The 26203-nt window shown below is 38.8% G+C and overlaps 1 protein-coding gene across 6 annotated transcripts in view; it reads right to left on the bottom strand.

The window, feature by feature from the left end:
• Window positions 1-23596, bottom strand: part of COL24A1 (collagen type XXIV alpha 1 chain) — a 404239-nt gene extending 380643 nt beyond the window's left edge. For 5 of the 6 annotated variants that reach the window (XM_016921775.4, XM_063799997.1, XM_063799993.1 and 2 more), the window contains exons 1-3: window positions 23463-23596; window positions 22911-23041; window positions 12680-12744 (exon numbers count right to left, since the gene is read on the bottom strand). In XM_016921775.4, the coding sequence (XP_016777264.1) occupies window positions 12680-12744; window positions 22911-22966 (121 nt within the window). In that variant the 5' untranslated portion in view covers window positions 22967-23041; window positions 23463-23596. Of the gene's footprint in view, window positions 1-12679; window positions 12745-22910; window positions 23362-23462 lie in introns of all 6 variants that reach the window. The other variant, XM_024346835.3, reaches the window with a different exon arrangement.
• Between the last annotated feature and the right edge of the window lie 2607 nt (window positions 23597-26203).

Raw genomic sequence — 26203 nt, 5'->3', positions numbered from 1 at the left:
TCTTGTGCCAGTTTTCAAAGGGAATGCTTCCAGTTTTTCCCATTCAGTAGATATTGGCTGTGGGTTTGTCATAGATAGCACTTATTATTTTGAGAAACGTCCCATCAATACCTAATTTATTGAGAGTTTTTAGCATGAAGGGCTGTTGAATTTTGGCAAAGGCCTTTTCTGCATCTGTTGAGATAATCATGTGGTTTTCGTCATTGGCTCTGTTTATATGCTGGATTGCGTTTATTGATTTGTGTATGTTGAACCAGCCTTGCATCCCAGGGATGAGGCCCACTTGATCATGGTGGATAAGCTTTTTGATGTGCTGCTGGATTCATTTTGCCAGTATTTTATTGAGGATGTTTGCATCAATGTTCATCAGGGATATTGGTCTAAAATTCTTTTTTTGTTGTGTCTCTGCCAGGCTTTGGTATCAGGATGATGCTGGCCTCATCAAATGAGTTAGGGAGGATTCCCTCTTTTTCTATTGATTGGAATAGTTTCAGAAGGAATGGTACCAGCTTCTCCTTGTACCTCTGGTAGAATTCGGCCGTGAATCCATCTGGTCCTGGACTTTTTTTTGGTTGCTAAGCTATTAATTATTGCCTCAATTTCAGAGCCTGTTATTGGTCTATGAAGAGATTCAACTCCTTCCTGGTTTAGTCTTTGGAGGGTGTATATTTTGAGGAATTTATCCATTTCTTCTAGATTTTCTAGTTTATATGGGTAGAGGTGTTTATAGTATTCTCTGATGGTAGTTTGTATTTCTGTGGGATCGGTGGTGATATCCCCTTTATCATTTTTTATTGCGTCTATTTGATTCTTCTCTCTTTTCTTCTTTATTAGTCTTGCTAGCGGTTTATCAATTTTGTTGATGTTTTCAAAAAACCAGCTCCTGGATTCATTGATTTTTTGAAGGTTTTTTATGTCTCCATCTCCTTCAGTTCTGCTCTGATCTTAGTTATTTCTTGCTTTCTGCTAGCTTTTGAATGTGTTTGCTCTTGCTTCTCTAGTTCTTTTCATTGTGATGTTAGGGTGTCAATTTTAGATCTTTCCTGCTTTCTCTTGTGGGCATTTAGTGCTATAAATTTCCCTCTACACACTGCTTTGAATGTGTCCCAGAGATTCTGGTATGTTGTGTCTTTGTTCTCGTTGGTTTCAAAGAACATCTTTATTTCTGCCTTCATTTCGTTATGTACCCAGTAGTCATTCAGGAGCAGGTTGTTCAGTTTCCATGTAGTCGTGCGGTTTTCAGTGAGTTTCTTAATCCTGAGTTCTAGTTTGACTGCACTGTGGCCTGAGAGACAATTTGTTATAATTTCTGTTCTTTTACATTTGCTGAGGAGTGCTCTTCTTCTAACTATGTGGTCAATTTTGGAATAAGTGCGATGTGGTGCTGAGAAGAATGCATATTCTGTTGATTTGGGGTGGAGAGTTCTGTAGATGTCCATTAGGTCCACTTGGTGCAGAGCTGAGTTCAATTCCTGGATATCCTTGTTAACCTTCTGTCTCGTGGATCTGTCTAATGCTGACATTGGGGTGTTAAAGTCTCCCATTATTATTGTGTGGGAGTCTAAGTCTCTTTGTAGGTCTCTAAGGACTTGCTTTATGAATCTGGGTGCTCCTGCATTGGGTGCATGTATATTTAGGATAGTTAGCTCTTCTTGTTGAATTGATCCCTTTACCATTATGTAATGGCCTTCTTTGTCTCTTTTGATCCTTGTTGGTTTAAAGTCTGTTTTATCAGAGGCTAGGATTGCAACCTCTGCCTTTTTTTGTTTTCCATTTGCTTGGTAGATCTTTCTCCATCCCTTTATTTTGAGCCTATGTGTGTCTCTGCACATGAGATGGGTTTCCTGAATACAGCACACTGTTGTGTCTTGACTCTTTATCCAATTTGCTGGTCTGTGTCTTTTAATTGGAGTATTTAGCCCATTTACACTTAAGATTAATATTGTTATGTATGAATTTGATCCTGTCATTATGATGTTAGCTGGTTATTTTGCTCATTAGTTTATGATTTTCTTCTTTAAAAATTTGTATTATGAGTATATTGAATCATTGTTGTCTTCTATATGTCTCATATATCATTTCTCTATAATCCTTTTTATTATGTTCTTTAAATTCATTTTTGTTTGTTTGATTTTCTTATTTCTCTTTACTGTTTCCTACAAAGTATAACTTCCCTTTGTGCTCCTTCCCATTTCATCTTGATTTATGAGGTAAGTTTTCTATGACTTCTTTACTGATTTCTACAAGCTCACAATTCATATCCTTTTAATATATTGCCTTCTTTTACTTTTCCCTGAGTTCTTTCATTTCTGCCTTAGTATCTTTCTTTGTATAGGTGATAAGGGGGACATATTTGGTCAGAATATTTGTCAGTTTAACAGCAATATTTTTTTGTGTGTACATTCTCATTTTTGCTGCTTTTCCTTACATGTTTCCTTATTGTATATTTCTACTTGTGCTGTGCCAACTCCTTTTGCTCATTAATTCCTAGCCTAGCAACTTATAGAAAGATGCTGGCAGAAGAAGAGGATGGGCTGTGACTTCCAAGTCTCAAAACCCAAAGGCTCTGCTCCGGTACTACCAGTTTCATTGTAAATGGCTTCTAGCCCCACCTTCTTCTCTAAACCAAATCTAGTCCAGAAGGACTTCTGCAGCCAGCTTTATATACAACCCTTCATTCTCTTTCCTCCATATCCACTCACATTGGTATATGCTTCAGAATGAATCCTTCATCTCAGTGAGTAGATTTTTGCATTTTCTGAGATCTGTCCCCACTGATCCATTTTAGCTATTATCTGTGCTTATTTATTATACTTTCCCCTTGGCAGCTTCTGCCTTCCCCAGACCCTGTAGCACTTGTGTACAAGGGCTAAATATATATTTTGGGGTGTGTTTCTCACCTTCAGGAAGTCTGGTTTTGCTGGTGCTTTCTGAAGTCTCACTATTGACCTTATTCCATATGGCATCTGCTTTTCTGAGCACATTTTGGGGATTTGCAGATTATATTAGTCCCCTAGTTTTGCTGAAAGTGATTTTTAAGTTTATTATTTCATTCATTTTTTTCTATTGTATGATATCCAAGGCCAAAAATGGGAAGATAATATCTCTTGGTTTCAACTTTATACTTAAAGTCTACACCCATTTCACAAATGAAAAATCTCTGAAGCACAGAGAGATTAAATAACTTGGTAAAGGTCACACAGCTGATAAATGGTTGAGCTGCATTTGAGCCCAATCAATATGGCTTTAAGGTCTCTGACTGCTCCACCACACGACCTCTCAGCCATTATATTCCCCACACGACTCCACATATCCCTTGGCAAATCTCACTAATTAATCATGGCAGTATTACTTTTACCCCACAGAAATCTCAGTGGGGAATACTCTCTAGATAGCCACCAAAATTGGTACCTGAAGTGAAATCATCAAATTGTCATCCTAATTTTAAGCTTTCTTACCTGAGTATGAATACACTTAGCAAATGTGTTTGAGCAAGATCTTAAGAGAAGAGAGATTAAAGAACACTTAAGGGTAGAAGGCACATATGACTGGAGCTGAGGAGAACTGGAGACAAAAAAAAATGGGGGTGGGCAAGAGAAGAAGAAGAAAGGCTTTCACTCAGAGGTCAGACTCTTTAACATGTAATTTATACCTGGACTTGGATATCACCAAATTACAATTAGGGGTTGAATTTAGATATTTCGTACCAATGTTTACAAGAAATAACTACGTTGCCGGAAGTAAATTGCTTGTTTTGTGAGTGGCCCTATATAAAAAATCAATCCAGTTCATGTCACTTGGAAAATCAGTTACCATTTAAAGAATATTAATGATCAACCCAGCGCTATATTAGGTGCTTTACATTTTTAAAAAATAAGAATTATAGCAGCATGTATTAAATTTCCATGTACCAAGCACTATTCTAAGAACTTTAATATTTTAAGTCACATAATTTGCATAACAACTGTATGAAGTAGGCACTGTTGTTATCTACATGTGAGAGTTAGGAAAAGTAAGTCATAGAAAAGTTAAATTATTTGCCCAAGCTTACCCAGCTAGGGAGTGCAGAGGCAGAATTTGCATGCAGGTCATCTAAGGCCAGCTTCTTAACATGGTGAAATTTAGGAAAGGTATGTGTTAACTAACAGCAGAACTGACTGTATCTCCTTCCTTTATTTGCTTCTGAAGTGTAAAATAAATGGTGGTGTCACCAAGACAACGACTTGTTCTTTTTTCTATAAATACCAGGCCTAATGACTTCATCCAAACCATGGCTGCAACCACCACATATGCTGACTCACAAACCTCTCTTCTGGGCTTGCATATCCAATTGTCTATTGAATTTATCCAATAGAAATGAGATGTTTCAAAAGCATTTCCACTTCAATGTATTTTCCCCAAACCTCATTTTTCTTACTTGAGTGCTTCTCTCACTGAAGAGTCTCACAACCACACAAGCAGGCAGAACAATCTTTTTATAGTGTAAAGTAGATTATGCCAGTCTTCTGACCAAAATCCTCCAATGGCTTTCCATGGTATGACACCTATGCCATTTATTCTCTTCTTATCTCTCTGATCACATCTCCTATCATTTTATCTTACCTAATTTTGCTCCAGCCAAACTAGTATTTTCCTTCATTCTTAAACCCACCCAACTAATTTTAAACTCATGGCATTTGTACTTACTGTTCTTTCTTGGGATGCTTTAAACCCGTGTATTGATTTTAATCTGTATCCTTGTATTGATTTTAATCTGTATTCTTAACTATGAATATAACACTTCAGTGAACTCTCTGAGTATAACGAATTTTGGTAAGTTCTGTGAGTCCTTCTAAAGTATTACTGAGGCTGAGAGTAGTCTTGGGGACACCTTAACTTGAAGCTAGTGTCAGAAGTAAGGGTGGTCTTTGGGACAGCTCTCTAACTTTATACTACCCTGATATGGTTTGGCTGTGTCCTCACCCAAATCTCATCTTGAATTCCCACATGTTGTGGGAGGGACCTGGTGGGAGGTGATTTGAACCAGGTCTTTCCCATGTTTTTCTCGCAATAGTGAATGGGTTTCACTAGATCTGATGGTTTTTTAAGGGGGAGTTTCCCTGCACAGGCTCTCTCTTTGCCTGCTGCCATCGAGGTAAGATGTGACTTGCTCCTCCTGGCCTTCCACCATGATTGTGAGGCCTCCCTAGCTATATGGAACTGTAAGTCCATTAAACCTCTTTCTTTTGTAAATTGCCCAGTCTTGAGTATGTCTTTATCAGCAGCATGAAAACAGATTAAGACATATCCCTTACTTATTTTTCTCTTCACTGATATATCTGCTCACTTCACAGCATTCTCCACTCTCTGTATTTACTCTTCCTTGCATTTCTTGCCATAACAAAGCTTATCTGCTTTTTTTTATCTCATCCCGTCAAAGCCCTGCTAAGTATATCCCTTCATGCCAATCTTTACTCATCCTGCAAGGCTCAGTTCAAGTGGTTACCTCCCCTTTAAGTCATCAGCGCAATTTTTGTTTGTTGTTGTTTCGTTAAACACTGATGAGAAATAGATCCTCTCTTAGTATGCTAATAAAATCAGTCTTATAAGCTTACAAAGCTGACATACTATATAAACACAGACAGCCCAAACTTACTTGCCTTTCATTTGAAACTTGTAGAGTAAGCAGCACTGATATTGTTGTCACAAGTTAGAATAAAAGAAAGATGAGGGAGAAGGAGAAAGGGGGAGGGAGAGGGAGAAGAGAGAAGAAGTAGATCGAGAAAGAGGGATGGAGAAAGAGTGAGGGAGAAAGGTGAAATTAAGTCTTAGTAGAGGATAAAACTATGACTCATAACCAAGCCTTTGACTCTAAACTCAGTGACTATATCAATTGACTCTGTGGGGGGAATATAGTATATGCCTAAAGAAATAGATATGGGAGATCCAATGGTTATAACTCATTTTACAAGTACAGAGAACCAAAGAACCATTAAATGTGTCAATATTCAGCGATAGTCTATCACAAATTGGAAGAAGAAGAATTGTATTATTATGTTTACTACCTCAAAATGGACAGATTTTTACATTTCTTAGTAATTGGTAGTTTAAAATACTTAAAAGACAGTTACCAATTTTTAGATAAAAAGGAGTAATATATCGCTTTATAAAGTATAACAAGTTACAGAGTTAACTATAAATAACTAAATTAATATAACATAGCACTTAAATTTAATGAATTCTCACTGTTTTAAATTTTCATATGTCTTGATCAGTTACATCCCAAAGCTATATTCTTTCCAGTTTGTAGGAAAGAACAAATATGACTGTTTAAAATAAAATCACCAAATTTGCAAATGAGAATGATTATAGACTTCAACATACTTTTCTTTTTCTTGCCAATTTACTCAAACTGACTAAATTAACTAGATAATTGCCCAATATTCATTTTGTATTATTTTTATAGTCTCAGCTAAATAGTCAATATCAGAATCAAGACTCAAATACAGCTTCCTAGCTCCAGTTCACTGAATTAAGGAACTAAAGGAAACTGTTTAAAATAAACCATTTTATTTTATTTTTTCAATATTATGAGGATATGGGAAAAGAAAAGAATCTGGAGTATTCCCCTTCTTCTAATCAAAGTTATTGTATCCTTATGTAACAGGCACTGTGCTAAGCACTTTACATGTGTTATTTTATCCACACGACAGCCTTGTGTAGTAAGTATTACTATTTTCTTCACTTTAGCATTGTTAAAAATGAGGCTCAGAGAGTATTTAAGAAACTTGCTCAAGGTCAGTTAGCTAATAAATGGTGGAAACTGGGCTTAACTCTAAGATGCTGGCTCTGGAACACCTGTGCTTAAATACCACTGTCACACTGGGTATGTTAAAGGTGGCAATCGTTTCTTAGAAGTATTCTTACTTTAAATAGCACATCTATTCTGTATAAAGAGATAAATGCTAATTTATTTATAAAATGAGAAATGAAGCTCTAAGCTATGTATAGAAGTTTTGGCTAAGTGCCCATACAAGTGTTTGTGAAGAAAGGACTTGAAGTTACTGCAGCTACAATGAACTGCTTCTGTTAACAATAAACACATTTCAGATTAATTTCTATGGGAAATTCTTCGGGATGAGTATTCTACACAGAGATTTTTACACACGTGGTTTTCACACCTAGGGATCATGAACCTGAGAAAGATGTGCATGTTAAGAATTAGTTACACATTATGCATGGTGCAAGTCATTGTAGAGAAGTGTTGTAGCTATGCCAACATCTCACTGGCAGCCATCCCACCAACACAGACAAAGTAATAACGAAAATACACATATCAGGTAAGAAAAGGTATCTACATCTGTCAAATCCTCAGAAAACTCAGACTTACATAATTAATTTTTCTGGAGATAGAATCATTTATTCATTAGATTACACCTAAAACTTGGACATAAAAAATATACAATTTACATCTATTAATAAGGTACTTAAAATGTTTTTTCTTAGCTGTGTTAAAATTTAAGGGAATTTACTGAAACCATGACAAATCACATAGATGCTTATTTCTTCTCATTCTTAAAATCTTACTCAAAGGAGAATAAGGAAATGTGGTTTAGAACTACAGGGAAAAAGTTAATGAGTAGAAGAGAGAACAGCAGACAAAATATATCAACAAATTTTTGGAAAATGAAAAGCACATGAAGAAATTACCAGAGCTGAAAAAACTGAACCTAAGGGCTTCAGAGGCAAATGCTAATGACAGGCAGGCTGATTCATATTGCAAAATCCTGAAAAGGCTCAAGAATTGGAGGCACCAAATCAATGAATTCAGCATTGAGGCTTCAAATTGGGGGTTGAGGATATGTGAGGGTGGAGGATTGAAAGTTTGCATAAGAAGTTTCCAGACTAAAGGAGACCAAAGGTTAATGACATAGAAGCATTGAATCAATCATAGAGGAAAATGGAAGGGAAGCTCTGTATTGAGAAGGGATTTGGCTAAAAATGACATACAAAATTGTGAGACAATCCTCCCCCCATCAACCCAAGAACCTCTTTATATCACTTAACTCTAATAACAGTGGCAACCAGGATTATATTCTACAAGTAAGGTGTTGGAGGATCCCTCTCTAGAGAAGTTCTGCAGCCTTAGACATGTGTAGCCTAACAAAATAGTCAGACAGGTTTCTACTTAATCATCCTCTATGTGAAACATCTCAGTTAACTAGCCTACCCATGCAAACAGTTGTTAAGCATATTTTTAGTGTCTTACTTTTTTTTTTTTTTTTTTTTTTGAGACAGAGTCTCACTCTGTCGGCCAGGCTGGAGTGCACTGGCACGATCTCAGCGCCCTGCAACCTCTGTCTCCTGGGCTCGGGTAGTTCTTCTGCCTTAGCCTCCCAAGTAGGTGGGATTACAGGCATACGCCACCACATCCGGCTAATTTTTTTGTATTTTCCAGTAGCGGTGGGGTTTCACCATTTTGGCCAGGCTCGAACTCCTGACCTCAGATAATGTACCCGCCTCAGTCTCCCAAAGTGCTGGGATTACAAGCATGAGCCTCGCATCTGGCCAGTGTCTTACTTTTAAATGATAACAGAAATGTTGCATACTTATAAACAACTTCTCCAACATAAAAGACAGACCAATACAAAAATTTAGAACAAAGACAATGCAGAGAGCAGAAGAAAAGTTGAAAAAATCGTCATTCTTATCCTTACAGAGATAAAAGTAGACATTGCATCAAAGAAACGAGAACAGGATGAAAAAAAAAAAAAGACTAGTCTCAGTGAAAAAACCCTTAAAAATTTAAACACAGAGGCCAGGCGCTGTGGCTCACGCCTGTAATCCCAGCACTTTGGGAGGCCGAGGCTGGAGGATCACGAGATCAGGAGATCGAGACCATCCTGGCTAACATGGTGAAACCCTGTCTCTACTAAAAATACAAAAAATTAGCTGGGCGTGGTGGCGGGTGCCTGTAGTCCCAGCTACTCGGGAGGCTGAGGCAGGAGAATGGCATGAACCTGGGAGGCAGAGCTTGCAGTGAGCCGAGATTGCGCCACTGCACTCCAGCCTGGACGACAGAGTGAGACACTGTCTCAAAAAAAACAAAAACAAAAACAAAAACAAAAAACAAAAACCAATTTAAACACAGAAGAAATAAGAAATTAAACAAAATGTTTGGAATAGTAAGTGATGAAAAATCTCACATAAAGTAGTACATAAAACAAAGACGGAAAATAGGATCTAAAAATAAGAAAATAAAGAGCCCAATACTGAAGATTTAATATTTAAAAGATATTGAAGAAAGAGGAAATAAATATATCAGGAAGAAAAACATAACGCAGGAAAATTCCCAGAAAATTAAGGATGCTTCCACACTGAAAAGGCCTACTAAGTGCCTAGCACAATGAATTGTAAAAAGACCTGTACCAAGAGAGATTATTGTAACCTTCCAAAACATCAAAGATAAATAGATGATCTTAAGGGATTAAAAGGGAAATTAAAAGGTCACATATAAAGGATCAAGAATTAATATAACATCAGATTTAAAAAGTCTGCAAGCCAGATAAAAAAAGGCAAAAGATGAAAATATTTCAAATTCTGAGGGAATAATATTTACAGCCTAAAATTTTATACTCACCTGAACTACCTGTAAGACTGAGAATAAACAACATTCTCAGAAATGGAATGTTGTAAAAAAATGCACCACCCAAGTGCATATTCTCAGGATGCAACTAGAGGATATGCTGCACCCAAATAAGGAAATAGACTTTGAAAAATGACATAAGACTTCCAAGAAACTCCATCTAACACAGATATCAGCTCTACTGGAAGCTTAGAGAACTACTGGTCCATAGCAGAGCAGAATTTTAGCATGCAGAAGGAATATCTCCAAGAAAAGAATCAAATTTCTGGAGTACTTGGTGCGTTTGGGGGAAAATATATTTCAAAATATCTGAGATTTAGTGATAGTGACATAGAACATAAAGCAAACAGAAAAGGAGGCAATCTTGTAAATTCACAAGAAAAAAATATAAACGTACATGGCTCAGGGATAAAAAAAAATATACACATGGTCATAATAAGCTGAATTGTGAATATTAATTTAACCAAAAATTGGATAAAACTATATTGAGAGAATAGAAGTAGGGAAAGGAGACACAGAGAATAGTAATGTTAAGTCCTCATCATTAATAATAGGAAGTCAATATAATATTTAAACATATTATAGTATTAAATATAGATGTTAAAACCAAAAGAAGGTGCTAAAAGAGTTTGGGCAGACAATAGTAGGAGTGGGTAAGGGGAAGGGACACTGCTTTTTACTATATGTTTTGTCATACAATTTGGCCTTTAAACTTTGTACAGTACTTGTAATTCTTTGATATACTTTTTTAAGTTTTGAAAAATCTCATAAGCATACAAATATTTATTTCTGATAAGTCTAACTTAGGATAATCTCTCACTCAAACATATTCAGCAGTATTAATATAAATAATATCTGTGATCATATAAAAACACAATTTATCTGATAATGGTTTTCCAGTCTCCTGATTAGATGTTACAAATTGCATCGTGCCAATTTAATCAGAAAATTTCTTTTAGGAAAAAAGTGTTTCTAAGTTTCTGATAATATGCTATTTCCATTTCTTTTTTTGTGCTCAAAAATATTCAATTTTCTAAAGTCTGAGAGGTTTTCTAAAGGACTTTTCTTTTTGTTAAGAACTGGAAATAAAATTTTAGGTGTATAAAATTGAAAATTATGATGCTTGCCCTGAAATAAAAGAACATATTTTACATTCCATAAATGAGATCCTAACGGTGACAGAAATATGTTGTTTCTTTCATTTATTCCTTTTGTTGGTTCTAGATTTTTAAAAAATCAGTTCATAAATATTTAATTTTCCCTATATCTTTGCATGGGTTTCTCATATTTTGATAATAATATATTTGGTAAATTATTAAACTCATAATGCCAGTGGCTGGCAACTGTGAAGCTAGAGGATGTTTAAGGGAAAGAGTTTTGTCTTCAGAGATGGACAGACCTAGATTCAAATCTAAGCTGTAGGTGAGCCACTTCTTTGAGTCTCAGTTTCTTCATCTATAATACCTACTCTGCAGGTTCATTATGATGATTAGAATAATATATGTAAAGTACCAGCAAAAGACATGATACAAAATACACACTTAATTAATAATTGTATTCTTCTCTTCCTTATCTTCTCTGTGGCTCTAGGAGCCTCAATTTTAAGGAGTTTGTAGACTTTGCAGTCAAAATATGAGCTCAAATCTTGGTTCTTCCATTCATTAAGCTTTTACTTGGAGGTGGTTACCTATTCTCCTTAATCTTAGTTTCAGCAATTCTATCATGGCCATAATTACAAAACCCTGCGATGAGGCAGCAGTGAAGTAAATGTGTATTCTAATAGCACAGTGACTAGTAGCTCATAGTAAGTTCTCAGAAACAGTAACAGTGATAATAACAATAAATTAAGAGAGAGAGTTTTTCTCCTCTTCATGGCTACTTCAAGCTAAATGAAGTAACATAAATGCCTTGGTTAAGAATAGTTTTTCATGAAGTTACATGTGACATGTGGCTTAATTTAATCATTTCCCATAAAAGAGATTTAGAAAATGTCTTCTAAGAAATATTTTAATTCATCTATGTGATATTTGAAAGAATATTTATCTGTATCTACTTGTCAATTTGGTCAACCAGAGTACCACTCTTCCTTTTTGCCCTCTCTCTACCTTGCACATATTTCATTCATAATTTGTTTACTTGTCTTTTTCTTACTGTTATTTGATCAATTGATCAAACTGACAAGGGGTTCATCAAACTGACCACTCAACTGAAAACTTGGTTCTGTAAGAATTAATGCTTTGGCAGCTCTGTGCAGAAGAGCCCTTTGCTACCTCTAAGGCAGGGGAGAAAAACAAACAAACAAATCTGAGGCCTTGGTAATATTATCTGTAGGTCCAGCACAGTTCTAGGATTTGTCTCTTTGACTTTGGTATGTTTTTTGCCTTTGATAAAGGCATTTTTTTCACTTTGATGCTACAGACATTATCTTATTTACATTTCCAATCATTGGCAATAGGATATTACACAGGAAATAGAAGATGCTTCAATCATGTTTAAATGAATGAATTAGGATATACATAGACTCCTGAAACTCTATCATCATACTACCAGAGTAATTAACTAGTAGGCACAAACAAAACAGGTTTAGGTTTATTTTCTAAACCTCTCCATTTGAATTACATAGAATCCTAAGCCCACTAGTATGCAAATTCCATTTTGTTTCTTAATGATGCAAATCTGGACGGAACATTTATTATATGCTTTTGTTGTATCAAGAAGTGCAAAGGTAATTCAGTCACAGTTTGCCACCCCCAAGAACTCCCACTTAAAATGAAGTCACAAGCAAAGCCTTTTTATTGTACAAAACTTCTTTTTTATAGAGTTTGCTTAAAAATGTAAGCAATTTCACAGACGGAAGATATGAGTAATTTCTTAAAGGTCATATTTCCCCCCAAAATTGGTTTCTTTAATCTTACATTCTCATGGTACTGGGTGGAATTTTTGTTATTGTTTAATGTTGAATTTACAGTTATAATGAGTTGAAAGTTATGTACTTTTGCTGTCTGGAAGTAGAATTTTTAAGTAAGCAAATAAATTAAAAGGTAATTTTCTTACCTTGTTCTTGTGCATGAACAACAACCCCAGCCACACATAGTACAATAAAATGAAGAAGTGATTTCCTAGGAAAAGAAAAAAGCATTTGGGAAAAACTTACTAGTTGGACATTTACAACCATATAGAATCCAAAACAGTCTATGCAAGATTAAGAATTAAGCAATTATTTTAAATAGCATGATATTTTAATATTCATAGTGGTTAAGACCAAAGGCTCTGAAGTGAAATTCCAGTTTTGCCACTTACTAAGTGACTTGGGCACATTTTTAATCATTCTATGCCTTAGTTGCTTTATCTGTTAAACCCATCTCGTAAGATTTTCTGAAGATTAACTTAAAAATTTCATGTAAAGCACAGAAAACAGTACCTGGCACATAGGAAACATTCAATAAATATGAACTAGTATAGGTGGTATTATTATCATATATTATGTTAAATTACCATATATGCAATTTCATACAAAGTAATAGAAATTTCCACAAAAATAACGCAAATTACAGTTGCTTAACTATAGTGATTATAAGTTAATGGAACCAGCTATTTATTTGTTTAATGGTTATATGTGAAAGCCATTTGAATATCATACTTAAATCACTGGTACTAGATTCATGATTTTTTGGTTTTGAAAATAGCAATGGCCTGTAGATGTCAACATTGAGCATTTTGATTAGTAGTAGCTATGAGCACAATACCCAATCACTACAAATTAAAATGTCCATTAGTATTGATAAGCTATCTAAGCAAAAATGTTTTGCGACATTGCTAGTATAACCAAACTTTTAATAAATTTTGTTGAACATTCTTCATAATTGGCTGTATCTACCTCCAAAATGAAAATTACAGAAATAATTTTGAAGAGAGATGATAAGCATGCTGAAAACAATACTTCATTACCTAATTTTGCTAATATAGACCCTGATTCTGTTTTTGATTCTAACCCAGGGACTGTTCAAATGATATATTTGTAAAATGCAGTTCCGCAAGGAGTGATTATGGAGCTGTCTATAAACCATTAATTCCCTTTTATTAAATTCCTGATGTACTAGTAGTAATTGGTACATTTTCTATTTATTACTAATAAGATGTTTTTTACCTTTACCAACTAGTATAAGGAGCATCTTAATGTAAGAAAGATGATCTTTTTACAAAGCTTAAGCCAGCGAATATATAATTCGACTATTTATAATGGAGCACAAATTTCATTTGTATTAAAACGGTATTTATCCTTTGTTAGTAATTTTAAAATTGAACATTCTATGGCCGTACTCAGTCCAGAGCACAGCTCTTATAAGACAAGGTTTTGATAGAATACTTAACAACTGTCACTAACTCTACAAACAAATCAACTGAATCATTGCAGAGATTTCAGCTGATATGGATAAATAACTAAACCATATATTCTAATGAGGCCTATGAAACATTCTTATATATGGCATTATTCATTTAGATGGATGGCTTCCAAATGTTAGACTCACCTGAGGAACTTGTAAAAAATGCAGATTTTGGGCCCTGACACAGAGATTATGATTCAAAAATTTGCGATGGATACGCAGGATGCATACATTTTAACTAGGTGATTCTAGTGCAGATTGTACGTGTGCCAAACTCTGAGAAAAAACTATTTAGAACATTCACTGTGTTTATATTTACAATGTTATTAAAATACATCTAAATTGATTTTACTTTTGCTTAAATCACATATATCTAATTTTATAACATGACATGACCCTAAAATATTATTTGGCCCTTTTAAAATCCTTTCCTACTGCACTAGGTCAGTGGTTTTCAAACTTTAGTGTGATCAGAATCGCATGAAGGACTTGTGAGCAATCACTGGGCCTCACCCCCACAATTTCTAACTAAGTATGTCTGGGGTGGGGCTCAAGAATATGCATTTATAACAAGTTCCTGGGTGTACTGACGCTACTGATCTGGGACTACATTCTGAGGACCACTACTCTAAAATAAATGACCCTCAAGAGATGATATAAAGTCCTCCTGTTTGGATCTTTTTACCCCTCGGCTGCACCCTGGAATTACCTGGGGAGTTTTGTTTTGTTTTTGTTTTTGTTTTCTTGAGATGGAGTTCGCTCTTTGTTACCCAGTCTGGAGTGCAGTGGAGCGATCTCAGCTCACTGCAACCTCTGCTTGCCAGGTTCAAGCAATTCTCCTGTCTCAGCCTCCTGAGTAGCTGGAATTACAGGCGCCTGCCACCACACCCGGCTAATTTTTTTTTTATTATACTTTAAGTTTTAGGGTACAAGTGCACAATGTGCAGGTTAGTTACATATGTATACATGGGCCATGCTGGTGCGCTGCACCCACTAACTCGTCATCTAGCATTACGTATATCTCCCAATGCTATCCCTCCCCCCTCCCCCCACCCCACAACACTCCCCAGAGTGTGATGTTCCCCTTCCTGTGCCCATGTGTTTTCATTGTTCAATTCCCACCTATGAGTGAGAATATGTGGTGTTTGGTTTTTTGTTCTTGCGGTAGTTTACTGAGAATGATGATTTCCAATTTCATCCATGTCCCTACAAAGGACATGAACTCATCATTTCTCATGGCTGCATAGTATTCCATGGTGTATATGTGCCACATTTTCTTAATCCAGTCTATCGTTGTTGGACATTTGGGTTGGTTCCAAGTCTTTGCTATTGTGAATAATGCTGCAATAAACATACGTGTGCATGTGTCTTTATAGCAGCATGATTTATAGTCCTTTGAGTATATACCCAGTAATGGGATGGCTGGGTCAAATGGTATTTCTAGTTCTAGATCCCTGAGGAATCGCTACACTGACTTCCACAATGGTTGAACTAGTTTACAGTCCCACCAACAGTGTAAAAGTGTTCCTATTTCTCCACATCCTCTCCAGCACCTGTTGTTTCCTGACTTTTTAATGATTGCCATTCTAACTGCACACCCAGCTAATTTTTGTATTTTTAGTAGAGACGGAGTTTCACCATGTTGGCCAGGCTGGTCTCGAACTCCTGACCTCAGGTGATCTGCCCGCTTCGGCCTCCCAAAGTGCTGGGATTACAGGCATGAGCCACCATGCCTGGCCCACCTGGGGAGTTTTAAAAACTAATAATTGGATCTTTCTCTCCTTGCCCCACAGAGATTCTGATTTTAATGTGTCCAATAACACAGGCATTTTAAAACATTTTCCACTGATTCTAATGTGCAAACAAGGTTGAGGACCATCGTGCAAGATTAAAATGATGTGTGGGCTCTCCAGGATGTATCCTAATATGATTTAGAGCTTGAGTAAGGAGGCTATTTACCTTTCAAATTTATGTTTCAACATATAACTGGCAGGATACATATCAGCGAGACTAGAAAACTGCTTACTTAGGATTACAGTCAATGAAGGATAGTGCATCTCAATTATGCTGTCTTAACTAGAAAGTTGAATGTGAATGGAAGCATGTCTCACCTGCCCAAGGTAATCAGCTCACTCAGATGCATAGAAACAACCCAACAGGCACTTTTCCCTTAAAAATAACTAATGACAAGTACAACAGCCAGCACTACTCATTTAGCAATTCAACAAACTCATAAACTTCCCCAATGACCTCAGTGGAGAAAAATGGAAATAAACATGTTAACAAGTCCATTCCTGGTGTGAGGCAGGAAAACCTGAGCACATCAAACATCATTCTTTAGACAGGTGATCCTAGGGGATTATGACAAACCAGTTGAGCCATACCTTACATAAATGTACCTATGTATGAAAGCTGATGACGAATGGACTGGTAGAGATCAATGACTGAAATAGATTCTCTTTCTCTTTGTCTAGTTACAACCAAAACTAATAGCGAACTGAAAAAGAACAGGAAAAATTTCTTACAATGCATTCAAGACCCTTATTATTTAGCTTCAATTTCCTTTTTTAGCAGTATGGATCCCACTACCCCTGATATCTCCAAAGTTCCAGCCATACAAAGTTATTCTCCATCCACTGGAAAGACCTTGTATATGTCTGAAATGCCCTCCCAGTCTCCACTTACCATTCTTAAGTACACCCAAAGCCCAATTAAATCAATACTTGCTCCATGAAGTTTCCCATCATCTCTAAAGGGGAATGAATCTTTCCCCCACCTCTGTACTTTTGATACATTAATTGTGACTTTGTTATACTCCTATAAGTCCTACCTTTTATGAAAGTAAATATCAAGCAGCAGGTCTTCATTTTTACCTCTAGTGTACCCATGTGTTACATGAAATTGACAGTAAATACTTTTTAAAAGGAAATGATCAAAAGTATTATCTCCCAATGACTGAGGAATTCACTTTTTCCTTATGGACTTGATTCTTTTAACACTTGGAAAAAATAAAATAAAATACAGGCAATTTTAGTTAGATGTCCAAAGAAAGAGAAGGGAAATAGAATTTTTAAAATCTGCTATGGTAGCATATATGGAAGCCTTCTTCTTTTTTTTCTTAATTTTCGTTTTAGCTTTCTTGTCTCTGAAGTGGGTACACAGAGAAAAGGATGAAGTTTCATTGACATAGTCAGTTTGATAAAGAGCGAAACCATTATTGTATATGGGTATTTAATGAATCCAAGATTCTTGGGAAATGTCTGATGGACTAGGTTTGTTTGTTTCTTTGGATTTTCCTCCTTATGATATTACATTTATTATACATTTCCTCAACAAATAAAACTTATCAAGTTTCCACATTAGCAGTAGATGGTAGAGTCCTCTATGGAAGCAGCTGTTCTTTGTCCTTCTGGGTCTTAGCTGACTCATCTATCATGTGATGACATAATACAAATTTTATGTTTTTGTGTTTTACATTCCAAATGTAAAATCCTATAATTTGTGTGTGTGATGGGATCACATTAGTATACTGGCATTAAAAGACAAAAAGCAAATTACTTAGCAAAATGTTATATATATATATATGTGTGTGTGTGTGTGTGTGTGTATACACATACATATATATAAAGGGTTTGTATATGTGTGTGTGTGTGTGTGTGTATACACATACATATATATAAAGGGTTTGTTATTTAACCACAAAACTGTAAAGGTCTTCCTATAGTTTTGGTCCAATACTATTTAAGTAACCTAAAATAGTCTACTAAGTTGTTAATTCATTCATATATTTAGTTTACTCCCACAAACAGTCTAGTTGGTATATTAAACATGAACAATTTTTGGATATTCAAAACATGTTTGTTTTCATTCACTGGTTTGTATATGTGGACCATGTGTCACTAATACAAAGTTATAGAGTTATAGTTACTCAGACATTTAACAAAATCAGACCATATCCAAAAGAAATCAACAATATGGTAACAAACACTTAATAAAGGCTCAAAAAATATAACCCAAGATATTGATATCTAACAAAATAAGAAACACTCTGCATGAGTCTGGCTGCTAGTCACATTTTCACTTTGACACCAGCAACAGTCCAAACATAACCAGACATGTGAGGGTAAAGGCCTAAAGAGGATAAGACAGAAAATAGATATCCAAAGACCATACTCAGAACATGTAAATGACTAATACCCATTCCAGGCATCGTTCCTAGATGATTCTTAGAGCTATTCAACTTCCTCTTTATTCAAAAGATCCAAGTTGCTTTAGGGGAATCCGAGGTATCTTTTGCTTAGGGTACCCCTGAGACTCTTAGGTATTATAACTTATGTCTTCAGGCTACTGATGCTCACTTCTACATAGATTCAATTTATAATAGTGGGAAGGACTTGTGAAATCTTGTGAATAGACAACTTTTTATGAGTTGGTGGCCTTCTTTTAAACCAATTGAAAATGGTGAACAAATCTGAAAGACACACACACGTGATATACATCAATAATTTCAACGATTTCCACCACGCTACGTTTACATGCCAAAAACTTCTCTAAGTCATGACAGCTTTACAGATTTTGCTCTTTACTAGCTACTAAGATCGAGAAATAGTAAAATTTCTGTTCTTTCCTCTCAAAATAACTGAAAAAGGAGTTTTCATCACAGCAGTGGACATAAAGTTGGATGATTCAGGGAGCAAAGTAGTACTGTCACTAACTTACTTGCAATGAATTTTTCAGACTATTAATTCAACTCAGGTGGTAGTTATATAGCTAAACCAGCATGAAGCATACTACAGGTTGAGCACCCCCAATCTGAAAATCCAAAGTCCTAAATGCTCCAAAATCTGAAAAGTTTTGAGGGCTGAAATGATGCCATACTGGAATCATTTTACACCTCACTTTATGGGTGACAGTCAAAACTTCATTTCATGCATAAAATTACTAAAAATATTATATAAAATTAACTTCAGTCTATGTGTATAAGGTATATATGATACATAAGTGAATTTCACGTTTTGACTTGGGTCCCATCCCCAAGATATCTCATTATATATGTGCAAATATTCCAAAATCCAAAAAAATTCAAAATCCAAAACACTTCTGGTCTCAAGCATTTTAGATGAGCAGTACTCAATCTGTAGAGCTTTTGGTTAAATTCTAAGCATTCAAGCAATTCATGCAGTGCAAGGGAGATAAATGCTTAAGAATTTCATTTAATCAAAGTGTCTAGAGTCCAGTCAGTAGGAGGGAAGAAAAATACCTCTAAACTAGTCTGTCCTAGTAATACCACAGAGAATGTTAAACTATTGCCTAGCTTAGTAAAGTTCCTGGCACATACTAGTGTTAGATAAAGATTTTCAAGTGAACTAATGAATCAGATAATCTTCAGTCAATGAAAGTATCAGATGGTCTTGAGTTTCAACAAATACATAACTTATCTAGCATCTTCTACCTATACACTCATCCCCAAATCAAGAAAAGTCAAGTCTCCCTAACCTCTGCTTGTTAAACATGGTTTAAAGGCCTTTCCAAATCTGGTCTCTGTTTATCTCTCCAGCTCCAGCTCCAGTCACTGCTTCCCTAGAATGTGTACTCCAACCAACTTCATTTCTTTCAGGCCCTCAAATGCAGTGTGCTGTCTCACTTCTGAGCCTTTTATTGTTCCTTCTGTCTGGTAAATTTCATGTTGTTTTCAGTAAGGTCTCAGTCTAGATTTCATTTCCTTTGGTTACCTTTTCCTTCCAGTATTATCCTTTCCTCCCCTACCCACCCACCCAAGACTGCTAGGTGCCCCTCATGTATATATCCTCCTCTCATTTCGTTATACTTGGTTGTTTCATTTACTATTTCCTCTATTAGACTGGAGAGCAGCAATTGTGGATCTGTCATACTCAATCATTGTATCTCTACTGCCTAGAACCACACTGGGCCCGTAGTTGGAGCTCAGTAAACATGCGTTGAATAAATATGCTAATGAATGATGAATAAATGAATGACAGAATAATGTTAGCCTTTTATGAGAATGAAAATAAAATTGTCTTTACTTCTCATTAGAGTTACAAATTCTAAAATAAGTCATAGTTGGAAGGCATGGCAAGGAAACTAGCACAGCTATTCTAATTCCCATAATAAAATTTACTTTTATTCTGCCGTTCACAAATTACCAAGTAGAATGTCTGAATGACACTCAAAAGTACTTTCCATAAATTACATTTACTCTCCCTGAGACATCAGCTTATTTTAAAAATTTATTTGAACACAAAGATAACTAAGCAACTTTAAAAAATAGAATTTCATGCCATCTAGGAAATAGATCTTTATATTCCAAAATTCCTTTTTGGTTATAAAAGTCTTTAATTACCATAATAGCCTGCCTCGGAGACCTTCTGATAATATGTCAAATTAAGGTATCTAAAGGTGACTTTGAGATTTCATTAATTTTATTAATTCTACAAATTCACGTTAGGCAACCCATATAAAAGACCCCACGAAAGAAAGTGTCGTAAAGATCCAGTTTTAAACTGGAACTGTTTTTGGGTGACTAATAAGAACTGTGATTTTAAAAAGTGCTCCCTCTCTTACAAAACATCACCAGAAAAGGAAAATAAAACTCAGGGATTTCATCAGAGACTCTAAGGTTTAATTCAGTGGCCTAACATTATAAATCAGCTACTTCTTCCAAATCCAGCCCCCCCGCCCCGCCCCGCCTCAAACTCCGAAGGGTTGGTGGCATTATTTTTCAAAGGGAAAAATTCCAAATTATTTATGAAAATTGGATTTTCTAGAAACAATTTTTTCAGCCCAATCATTAACTATCTTTCCCAAGTTTGCATGTGTGGTTGGAGCTGTGAGTTCTGTAATCTGATGTAATTATGAATTACCCTTAATTCTCTGCAGCCCATCCCTAATGGCCCCTGTAATAGAACAAATTGGATATTATGAGATAACCAAGGGCTGCAAGGCCTCTGGTGGTCATGGGAGACAAACACCTTCATCCAGAACCTGCTACTTATCCCCACGTCTCTGCACAAGGGTTCTCTTCCCATTCCACGTTTTATAATTTTTCTTCAGAATTTCCTCCGGTGCAATCCATTCTATTTGGTTTCTCTGCCTCCCTCCCCCCAAATCATCTGGACCCAATTTACAAACCCCAAACTGCCCAAGAATTTATGCAGGGCCTTTTCTGGGAGCGTCTGGAAGGGAAGTGTAAACCAGACAAGACAAAACCCAGGAGCAGATCTGCTTTAACTCCGGTGGTTGGTCACAACTACCAAGGGGAGTGTTAGTCACCAGCGTGGGCCTCGCGCGGTGGCAGAGGGAAAGCCCTCGGGGCAGGAGCTGCAGGAGGGCCGCATGCGGAGGCTGGCTGGGCAAGAGGTGGAGGGCCTCACTCCGCCTCTCCTGGAGTCTCCAGGCTGGCAGGGCTAGAGCCTCTCTGCATCCGCCCCTGATCAGCGGGAAGATCTGTCAGTTCCGCAGGATCGGCTGCAACCCCCGACTCTCCAGGCTGGTCCACACAGAGGGATGTTTATCGAGAACAGTGGCGGGAAATCTTCTGCCTGGGAACCCCATGCGACCTGCGTGAGCCGCTCTGAGAAGGCAACCCTTCTCAAGCAGAGCTTGACCTCTACTCGCTCCAGGGACTCCCCAGCCTCCAGCACCGCGCTGCCCGCACGGGGTTGAGGAGATTGGGAGGTTTCCTCTTCACTGTTGCATGGGGATGGGGGTGTGCGGGGAGGTGCATCTGGTCAGCTGGGAAGCCCAGCAGCGAGGCTTCCGGGGGTCGGAAGAGAGCGCGCGCGCGAGCCCCAGCCAGGCTGGGCTGCACGCGGCTGGGAAGCACATGTTCATACAAACACGACCACAAGGCGCTCTTTCTCCGCACCCCGCCTCCGCCTGCCCTCAGCTGACACGGTCAATTCTGTTCCTTGCCCTCCTCCCACCTAGCCTCCTGAGGGGCAGCCTCTCTGCAGAAGACTTCCACAGCCGCGTTCACCCTTCTCGCCCAGGGGCCAGAAGCAAACTTGTGTAACCCACTGACTTCTTCCAGGGGGACCAGGGCATCCAGCCAAAGCCGCGCAACCCCTGGTCCGAGCCCTTTTCCCAGGGAAGGCATGGGAGCAGGTACAGCGCCCAAAGGGGAGGTGGGGTGCCCGTCAGGACCCGCCCAAAACCTCCACAGGAGGGGCAGGCCCGCCCCCATGTCCTGCTCCCCTCCCCAGTCCCCGCCGCGAGTGCCACTTCCCCAGTGACAGGGCAATGATCAGGGCGCAGCCTCGGCTCGGATGGGCAACGTTTTTTGGCCTTCTAACCAGAGGGGATTGCCTCTGAGCCCGTGGGTAAAAGCAACCCCCCGACGCCCGAGGTTCTGCAGCCACCCCCTTCCCCCCGCTGGCGACCCTTCCTCACGCCTGAGTCCAGTGGTCCAGGCTGCGCACACCGACCCTGGGGGACCTCTAGCGTCACAGCAAACGCCAGGCTGGACGCCCTGAGAAGCACCTCGGGGAAGCAGGACCTCGACAGGACCCTGCGGGAGGAGAAGGGGAGGAGGGCGCGAGGGCGGCGGGAGCTGGAGCCAGAGAGATCGTCGGAGCCCAGCTCTGGAGCTTCGGGAGCCGCTGCCCTGGACCTCCGGACTCGCGCCAGCGAGCTTTTCCTCTCGAGCCAAAAGATCGCTTTAGCATAAACTGTCTGAGATCTGCTGGCACGAGGCATCCTTTCAAACACGGTATTTTGCAAGCTGAGAAGACAAGGGGAAGATACCGCGGGTACTCGGCCGCTCCTAACGCCAAAAAGTGCCAAGGAGCCGGACCTCAGATCTCCATCAGGCTCAGCAGAACCAGGGGGTGGAGAGAGGGGTTGGTCTAACCCCTACCCTACCCGGCGGGTGGGCTACTTACGTTTTTGCCGTGGGGGAGACTTTTCCACGCCTTGTTCTGTGGGCTCTTAAATGCATTTGTATGCATTTGTCCGTGCAGCAAAGCGCTAACGGAAAACAGAAGCCAACTCTGAACTGCTTAGGGTGCAGGTACTGTCCATGAAAAAGGGAAAAAACAATCACATGAAAACCATGCTTCAAACCCGCAACAAGAAAAAAAGGAGGCGAGGGGGTGAAGTCGGGAGGAGGTAGGAAATAGCACCCGAAGGGGAGGACAGGCTTCCTAGCTCTCTGGCTCGGTAACGAACGAGCCCAGGGTTGCGCTCCCCGGGGAGGGCGGGAGAGGAGGTAAACCTCACTGGGAGGCCTCGGGGCGCCGGCGGCAGCCGGAGCCGGGCTGCTAGTGCAGCACTCAAGTTCACTTGCGGTTCAAAGGCGACTCTGTGACTCCAGTGGAGTCCTCTGCTTTGGGCCTGGGAGGAGAAAGGGGTGGGGGTAGGGAAGGAGATGAAGTGGGGGAGGAAGTCCTTGGAAACAGCCCGCGCCCGAACGTTTGTCAAACAAGCACACACACCCACTTCGGAAATCAAGTCGGTGCGAGGGGGCCGGTGGCAACTGCAGGCGCTCGGCGTTGACTGCCGCCGGCTGCTTTGCCTGGAAGAAGAGGAGCCAAGCAAATCCGGCCGGTGTTAAATTTCACCGCTCACTGACTTGCAATGACATCACCAAACACTGCGCACACCTCCCCCTCTGCCCCCGCAACCTTCCCCGACCCAGCGCCCGGCCCAGGCGCCCCCGTTCGCCAGCACTTCGGGGTCGGGCTGGGCCAGCCGCACCCCGGGCGCGCTCGCCTCCGCCTGGGTACGACCCGGATGGTCTCCTTTCCCACTTATAGGCAGCTAGTATCCTTCCTTCCATACCATGTTCATGCTCCATTCCCCATCTCAGCAGTCCCCAATTTGATGTTTTCCTCTTGCTTCTCTCTCATCCCCAATCTTTTCCTCTACCCTTTTCACCCACATCTTCTGAAATCACACTTAGAGGAGGCCTTCATTACCCTGCGACCTTCTTGCCTTCTTTGCAGTTAGGCCAGTGGCCTACGTGGTATTATTAAATGACTTTAACTGTCCTCATTTCTACCTTTCCTCCCTTTACTCCTTCCTTTCAGTCTGTCCCCCTTACGACCTTCTACTGATTTTCTCCTGTAATTCACCTTTCTGCCTTTTCCTGTCTACAAGTATTACTGGTTCACAGCAAGAGCACACCACACACACTACACTCACACAATCTCTCTCTCTCTCTCACACACACACACACACCACTACCTTAACAATTTGAATACCTTCTCCAACTTTTGTAGCAAATTTCTTCTTTTGACACAAGTCTCTATGCCCCCATGGCCTTATACTAAGAAATCCACCTTCTGATTTTTGCAAAAACAAAAACAAACAAACAAACAGAAAACAAACGTTCCGATTTTATCTTCCTTATTAATAAGACTGGAAACTCCAAGAGGCCAGGAATCTATTATGTTGTTCATAGTTGTGTTCTTAGCACCTACCTGGCATATCTGTTGAATGAATGCTGCATATCACTGAGAATCATTTCTCCAAATTTTTCTTGTCTAGCCTGTGTGCCTTCCACAGCTAATGACCCTTCCACATGCTGAAAGGGATCCCACATTACACACACATTATAAAGGTTAAAGTGATCATATTGGTGAATGACAATGATTGATGTGACTCTCAAGCTTGGTAATTTTTTAAATGCAAGAATATAGAAATTCTTTATGCCCCCCCTCAATTTTTTGACTGTTTATTTTGAAATAATTTTAGATTATAGAAAGTTGCACAATAGTACAGAGTTCCTATATATACTTCCCTCAGCTTCCCCTAATGTTAACAACTTACATAACCAAATTGCAGTTATCAAAACTGGACAATTGGGCTGGGTGTGGTGGCTCATGCCTGTAATTCCAGCATGGCAGGCCAAGGCGGGCAGATAACCTGAGATCAGGAGTTCGAGACCAGCCTCGTCAACATGGTGAAACCCTGTCTCTAATAAAAATACAAAAATTAGCCAGGCTTGATGGTGCACGCCTATGATCCCAGCTACTCAGGAGGCTAAGGCAGGAGAATTGCTTGAACCAGGGAGGCAGAAGTTGCAGTGAGCTGAGATCACGCCACTGCACTCCAGCCTAGGTAACAGAGTGAGACTCCATCTCAAAAAAAAAAAAAGAATAAATAAAAAATAAAATCCCTGGATAATCAACACCAATAGAATACTAATAACCAATCTATACATCTTATTAAATATTGTCAGTTTTCCCATTAATGACCTTTGTCTGGTCCAGGATTTTACTCAGGATCCTACACTGTGTTTAATACACTAACACGGTGATTAACTGAATTGTTAGGTTTCCTTAGTCTCCTCCCATCTGTGGCAGTCCTGTCTTCCTTTGTCTTTCACGACCTCAACACTTTTGAAATGCACTGAGCAGTCATTTTGTGGAGGGTTCCTCAATCTGGATTTGTGTGACATAGTCTCATGATTGGGTGCAGGTTGTGTATTTTGGTCATAAATAACACTGAAGTGATAGTGTGCCCTTCTCGGGGCATCAATCTCAGGTGTACATGATGTTAATATGTCACCTACTAGTGATATTCACTTTGATCACTTAGTTAAGGTGCTCATCTCACAGGACTTGCCATTGTAAAATCTTCCCCCAGTTTTTGTAACAAATAACCACAGATTTCTGAAATATTCCTAGAATTCCAGGACTGAGGGAAGGCAGCCGTTCTTAAATGCCCTTAATTTCTGGTTTTTCTGATTTTTCCTACTAGTCAGCTAAAGAAGGACAGCTAATTTGGCTTGATGGAAAGAACAATAGATGAAAATTGAGTAGACTTAAGTAACTCAATCTCTGTCTCCATTTTTCCATCAGATACACTTCAGGAATAAAGTCTTTTTTTCTGTTTGCAATATTGAGTCTGAAGACTAGAATGCTGTATGAAATGAAGTTATTAAAATGTATTTCAGGTTGAGTATAAGAAGATGACAGTTGCTAGTTAGAGTTAGTGGAAACTTTATCATGCAGAAGATGCCAAAGAGCACACATACCTTCAGACAGAGTACATTTATTTGTGGAGAGGAGGCATTTGTCCAGTAAAAGATAAACAATATAAGTTTTAACTGCTATAGACATTATAGGATGATGGAGATTAGCATAGATCAATTGATCAAGACAGATTAAGCAGACACCTTGTGACTTAGCTGGTCCATGAAAAGCAAAAAGGATTTACAAAGATAGAGAGG

This window comes from Pan troglodytes, chromosome 1, assembly GCF_028858775.2.
Source record: "Pan troglodytes isolate AG18354 chromosome 1, NHGRI_mPanTro3-v2.0_pri, whole genome shotgun sequence".
Classification (NCBI taxonomy): Eukaryota; Metazoa; Chordata; class Mammalia; order Primates; family Hominidae; genus Pan; species Pan troglodytes.
Note: the sequence above shows the minus strand (reverse complement) of the source record. Positions and strands in the feature narration are given on the sequence as shown.